A 6,514-nucleotide genomic window follows, 5' to 3' on the forward strand; every position below is an offset into this window, starting at 1 on the left:
TTTCCCATAGACACTATTCACGAGTAATTTCCAAAATTCATATTCAAACTTGTTTTTTGCCAAGACCCTCATACTAGTGCATTTATCAACATAAGGGGCTAACCATTTTGATTGATCAAACTTAATTATTTTATGAACTTTTACAACTTTTAATCCGTTGTGAATTGCCTGCTTTAACAATCTATAATGAACGACATAATTTGATTTATTATTTAAAGTTGTCAGCAGTTTAATAATCTTAGAATTAGGTGGACAACTATTGTGTGGCAAAAAAGGTAAATCGCTATGAATATCATGTAATTTTTCGGGGTAATCCACATCCACTTCCAGTATATAACCAATAGGTGCATCGTCATCTATAGTAGTAACGTCTAATGTCAAATCATTATACCATTCAAAATTTTTATATGGTAAACTTGCAAGCATTGATTTGCCGTATAAATTTACACAATCAAAATATGCCAAATAAATGTGTGGTTTTTTTTTGTTATAATTAATCCCATCAACATCTGGTAGATTAGCTCTGGCATAGCGTCTTACAGATTGGCATACCCCCCCTCTTATTCCATTCTCCATCATGAGTAACATCAAATAATCTGTTAATCTCTCAAGTTTAACTCCAGTAAAACTTAACATTGCGTCAAACGCAAAACCAGGTGCTGTCAAATAATAAGAGGCGTCTAAATTAAAAGTTTTCAAACAAATATCTCTAAAATTTTCAAATACATCAGCCAGAATCAATATGTCCGTTAATAAATATAAATCACTATATTCACCTAATGTTTTTATATTAAATTTCTCCCAAACATTGCATGCATGCATGTAATCTTTTTTTGAAATATGATCATCTGTTAACGAATTATAAAATTTAATTCTAGGTGGTAATGAGGTATCTTTAAGTTTTGAGTTGCAGTCTACATACTCATATGGAAATACACCTTTCCGAATAACTAAATCAATGTTTTCTAAAGGAAAATGATGGTTAATTTCACGGAATCTTGTTTTATCTTCGGCTAAATTAGTAGCTAAATTAGAGAGTGATTCTGACATGAACATAAAAGTGTCTACAAATTTTACATAAAATTTATCAAAAATTTGCTTACTAAAGGTCAAATATTTTTCACCCGAGTTTGGAATAATGCGTATGTCATTATCATTACAGCCTAAGGTGCGTACAATAAAATGACCGTCATACGATAAATTATGGAAATATACTGGTACAAATGATGGGTTTTGTGCCGAAAAATTACAATTTAAGCATAAAGCCCTTAAATATTTCCCTGTAAGATGTGAGTGGTCTCTAACTTTAAATACGGTTTCATTATTAAATGATCTCAAACATAGTTCACATTTTTTCGAATTAATATATTGACCTTCTTCCTTTTTTGTTAATTTATGCATTGATTTATTAGTATTATATAGATAATAAATTTTGGTAGAAATATCAATTATAGTTAACATAAAATGCTTTGATGCATTTTTGCCTCTATAAATTATTGGATTTTTAGGAATTTTAAATTGTTTTACTAATTTTTTTGGGACGATGTTGTAATCAATTTTAACATATAGCCCATAACTCATGGGCTTATGATAATGCGTGTTTTTAGTATTGACCGTTATGATATTATTAGTGGGTTTTAAAAAGCATTCAAAATCGGCATAAATTACAATAGGAATTCGGTCAGCCCGATTATATTTATTAAAATATATAAATTTGTCATCATGTGGATCAATCATTACAGGCTTACAAAGTTTATGTTTTTGGCAGATTACTTTATGCCTATCGAGACCATGCTGCCCCCATGCCTTGTTTTTATTTGGTTTAACATTAAAAGTCGTAAAACATCGCTTGCAAATAATTATTTTACTTTCATGTTTTGTTCTTTGTGATCTAATCAGTCGTGAGAAATTAGCTATGTAACAATAATGTGTTGTTGGTTCATTTGAGAAAAAAAACAAATCATAATGATCGGATTTTTCGTTATTATTTATATGAAGTGGGTAAATTTGATTTTTATCATCACAACTATAAACATTAACGGATATGTTATTAATTTTTTCAAATTTTTTTATTTGATTGATTGGTGTAGGGTAATCAATACAATTAAAATTAAGACCACTTTTTTTTTCCAAAAAATTAAAATATTTAATACTAAAATTATTTTTATTTTTTTTTTCATTAAATTTTGATAAAATTGCATATTTAAAACATCTATTGTCATAATTCATTACGTTTATTATTGCTTTTTTATTATAAATTGATTGGGGTAATTTTATAAATGAGGAACCCCCTAGTAAATTTACTTTATTTGTTCTTAATTGGAGACCATCTAAACTAATTTGTCTCCAAGAAGAACCCTTCAACAGAAATGACTCTTGTTCATTTAATAATTTATCGAACATGTTTTTAAAAAGGGTAGAAAAATTTGAAGTAAAATAACATAAAACATTTGTTGTTTTAAATGCAACATCCCGAACTTCTCCCGTAATTAAATTTTCATATACTAAGTCTACAAATAAATTAAATTTATATGTGGATGAAGAACATAATTCTTTTAGTTTTGATTTTAATGAAGAAGAAGTAGAATTTAAAAATGACAATAAGTCAATAAGGTTTTCGTTGTTTTTATAATAAAAAGTTTTTGAGCGATTATTTTTAAATTTCTCAATTTCTACTAATTTTTGTCCAGTGATGTTTAATCGATTAATTTTTTTAATGCGGTTAAATTTTGGCATTTTTAACAATTAATTCAAAACCGCATTAAAATAAAATATCACTTATGTAGTTATGTATGAACTGTTGATTGAAGTAGATTGACGGTGCAATTGGTTATTGGAAATACTTGTATTACATAATCCTCTTCGGGTTCAGCATATAAATTGCGATTGTCACAGACAGTGACGTATTTTTGGCATGCCAAACACCTTCGTCTTTGACAATACATTTGTAGCACATTTATATCCTTAAACATAACATGGTACGCTTTTAAACTTAAATTTACAAGATTCGACTCAAAATACGCCTGATTGATATAATTGGCACATTCGAATGAGCAAAATATATCGATAATATTATCATCAAATGAATATCGAACTTCCCTCACGACAAAAGCTGAATGCAACTGGCGAAAATATTCATAAACTTCACGTTCACTGTGAGTAAATGGATATTTTGCAATATGTTGTATTGTGATCGGTGGTATATGACTAATTACATTATCGAGGTTGTCGTCAGGTATCATATCTTTGCTAAAAATGAATAAAATGATTATATTTTAAAAATTAAAATGTTATAATTAATTAACTTACAATGAAATATTCTGCTCGCTGCATGCGGCGTTCTTGCATACCAGCTTGTTGAGTATTATTATTATTGATCTAATGAACCCCAATATTTAAGTAACATGGAAAAGCAGATTATAAACTGTATGCCAAAAATCGTTTGATATATCCATCACTTATTCGCACGGCACTATTTTTATTATTAGCACCTTATATGTTAATGTAAACATGAAATGCGATCAAATTTAAATTATAATCATTGATGTACAAAATACTAAAAATAAAAAATAGTGCAGTGCGAATAAGTGATGGATATATCAAACGATTTTTGGCATACAGTTTATAATCTGCTTTTCCACACATTAGCCAATGTCAAATATCTTTTAATTCCTCTGTTAATCGTTAAAAACAATGTGTATATCAGTTTTTATTTATTACCAACACGGCACCTTATATCTTAATGTAAACATAAAATGCGATCAAATTTTAATTATAATCATTGATGTACAAAATACTAAAAATAAAAATAGTGCAGTGCGAATAAGTGATGGATATATCAAACGATTTTGGGCATACAGTTTATAATCTGCTTTTCCACACATTAGTCAATGCCAAATATCTTTTAATTTCTCTGTTTATCGTTAAAAACAATGTGTATATCAGTTTTTATTTATTACCAACACCATGTGTAACAGGCATTGACATGACTATTACTATATATCATAGATATTAATTTATATAAAATAAAGAGACCTAATGTGAATTTCATCAATTAATTTTAAGCAATACGAGTGCATAGTAATAATGTCCGACATGAGTGTACAAAATTCGGCCGATGAAGAAATCAATGTAAGTACATTATTATAATAATTATAATATATTATTAATATACTTTAATTTAACACCATTTATTAACAATAAGTTTAAAACATAATCATTTAAATTTAGGATCATTATTCATATCGAAAAAATGTGCAAATGCAGAATTCTAAAAAACCCAAAATCACTATGAAAGCTAAACCAAAAAAACAGAAATTAATAATGGTCAACACAAGCGATCAAAATTCAGATGATGAAGAAATTGATGTATGTGCACCGGTATTATTATTATTATTATTATATCATAAACTTTTTTCTTAATTTCCTTACATTACACATCAATATGTTAAAAACATGGGTATATAAATTTAGGAACTTTATAATCATCGGAAAAATGAGCAAATGCAGAATTCTAAAAAACCTGAAACCGTTATAAAACCTAAACCAAAAAAACAGAAAGTAAAATATTCCATATTTTAATAATAATATATTTATCAATTTAATATTGATTTTAGTTTCAGTCGCATTTATTAAAACTGGAACAAGAATATAATGGCTTAACAACTATGGTTAATGAAAACTGCATACGCGTAAAAAAATCAGATGGTGGAAATTTTTGTATCAAAATACCCGAAATCAAAACAGCAAGTGATTATTTGGTTATTCAAAAATACAAAACATCGGACATGGAAAAAGTAGAGTCAAAAGACAGGTAACTATTAATATTTTGTATAAACAGAGTATATTAAGATTTACACTAGGTATCATTAAAATGAATAAGAAAAAAAAAAAATTAAGTACAATATTTGTAAATTATTGGGGAAACATATCATGCCATAGTACTATTTTATAACCTAAATAGGCACGATGCTTACAACCAAGCAATTTTGTGAATATAGGTATGATGATGTTTCGTCGTTGATACTAATAATATTCACACAGTATGTAAAATATTTAACTGCTCAACAATTGTGTCATCTAGTTTATTTGATAAAATATTTATGATAATATGAAAATATATGCATTTATAATATACAATCATTAATTTGTTTTAATAGATGGAAAACCTCAACGTTCAACGCAAAAACTATGCTGAACGAAAAAGATAAAGCTGACAATACAATAATATCGGCATTTAATAATTTGCAAGATTTATTAATGGATAAATTTATGTGTAACAACAACAAAAAAATTGAATCTTATAAATAATAACTATATGTTTATATTATTATAGTTTCACTAAATGAAACCCGTCATTAATATTTGTGTATTTTTTATTTATTACCAAACGGTTAAAATATTTGTATTCAATTTTATTTTAGAAAGCTTACATTTGATTCAATAATTTATACAATATGATTATATTATGGAAAATATTTTGGTTTATTTTAACCAGTTAACATTTAAGATTATTTATAATATATAATATATTAATTATATTATTATCATTTATTATTAAATAAAGGTATGCATTTGACAAAATAAATAATGTTTATTATGAAGGTATAATCTAATTATTAAATAGTAAGCTTGTCGTATATCATGATTATTTTGGTTTATTGGCTGGTTATATCAGGCTTTAGTATAATGTCTGCAAACGTTTCGTGATGGATTTGTTGTAATTCAAGTAAAAATGACTTTTCTTCATCCTTCAGGTCATTCATTTTGAAATTATAATCTTTAATATATGTACTGATAAAATCACTTCTAATACAATCAGGTGATAAATATAAAATATCACACTTGATAATTATACATGCATTATTGAAAACAGTCTGATACGCCACTAATTTATTTGATAACTCTATGATATTTGCATTTATACATGTTTCCAATAATTTCAATCGATTTAAATTATCACTGGATAATGTGATTCTGTTATTATTATGATGTAAATTAACTGATTCAGATTTTGCACATATTTTATAATAAAAATTATTATCTAAATGTAATCGTTTTGAATGTTGAACAGTGGATAAAGAACAAACAATTATATTAAAACTATCATCAGATATAAACTTATTCCATTGAAATACATTTAGTATTAGATATCGTTTAGTTACGTTACACATGAATAAAATAATAACAGATAAAGGTTGATCAACTAGGTATCCAATATAAATGTTTTTTTTATTCTGTTGATGTATGCTGAATATTGATTTGACTACTACGGCGTCCATGATGTGTGCAGTATTGATTTAATTATTGAATTCAAGATGATAATATTTTGGTTTGGATTTCAGTATAGTGAATCTTCTATGTGCCTTCAATGTTTGGCAGAGTTGACGTACCTATTGATTGATTTTTATCGATTGAAATATATGTTCCAATTTTAATTAAATTATTAGTACCTTAACAAATAAATAAAATGCAGCATAGTCAACACTACTACACTGTAAAAACACAACTAAAA

General features: G+C 26.5%; 1 protein-coding gene across 2 annotated transcripts; it reads left to right on the plus strand.

Moving 5' to 3' along the window:
* The first annotated feature begins 3,640 nt into the window (after nt 1–3,640).
* Nucleotides 3,641–5,554, plus strand: LOC132936322 (uncharacterized). Of its 2 annotated transcripts, none has more exons than XM_061003024.1 (5): nt 3,641–4,131; nt 4,231–4,380; nt 4,474–4,560; nt 4,617–4,813; nt 5,160–5,554. In XM_061003024.1, exons 1-5 carry the CDS (start codon nt 4,087–4,089, stop codon nt 5,308–5,310), a joined length of 630 nt encoding a protein of 209 aa, XP_060859007.1. In that variant the 5' UTR covers nt 3,641–4,086; the 3' UTR covers nt 5,311–5,554. The 2 variants fall into 2 exon arrangements, with proteins under 2 accessions (XP_060859007.1, XP_060859008.1); XM_061003025.1 differs by having other exon boundaries at nt 3,643–4,131; nt 4,231–4,368; nt 5,160–5,550.
* Nucleotides 5,555–6,514: the final 960 nt, after the last annotated feature.

This window comes from Metopolophium dirhodum, chromosome 1, assembly GCF_019925205.1.
Source record: "Metopolophium dirhodum isolate CAU chromosome 1, ASM1992520v1, whole genome shotgun sequence".
Taxonomy (NCBI): Eukaryota; Metazoa; Arthropoda; class Insecta; order Hemiptera; family Aphididae; genus Metopolophium; species Metopolophium dirhodum.

Excerpts from the sequence above, each read along its gene's own strand:
- LOC132936322 (XM_061003024.1), top strand. The coding sequence starts at position 4,087 with ATGTCCGACATGAGTGTACAAAATTCGGCCGATGAAGAAATCAAT. Across the intron at positions 4,132-4,230 it reads CGGCCGATGAAGAAATCAAT|GATCATTATTCATATCGAAA; the intron begins GTAAGTACATTA and ends ATTTAAATTTAG. Across the intron at positions 4,381-4,473 it reads AAATTGATGTATGTGCACCG|GAACTTTATAATCATCGGAA; the intron begins GTATTATTATTA and ends ATATAAATTTAG.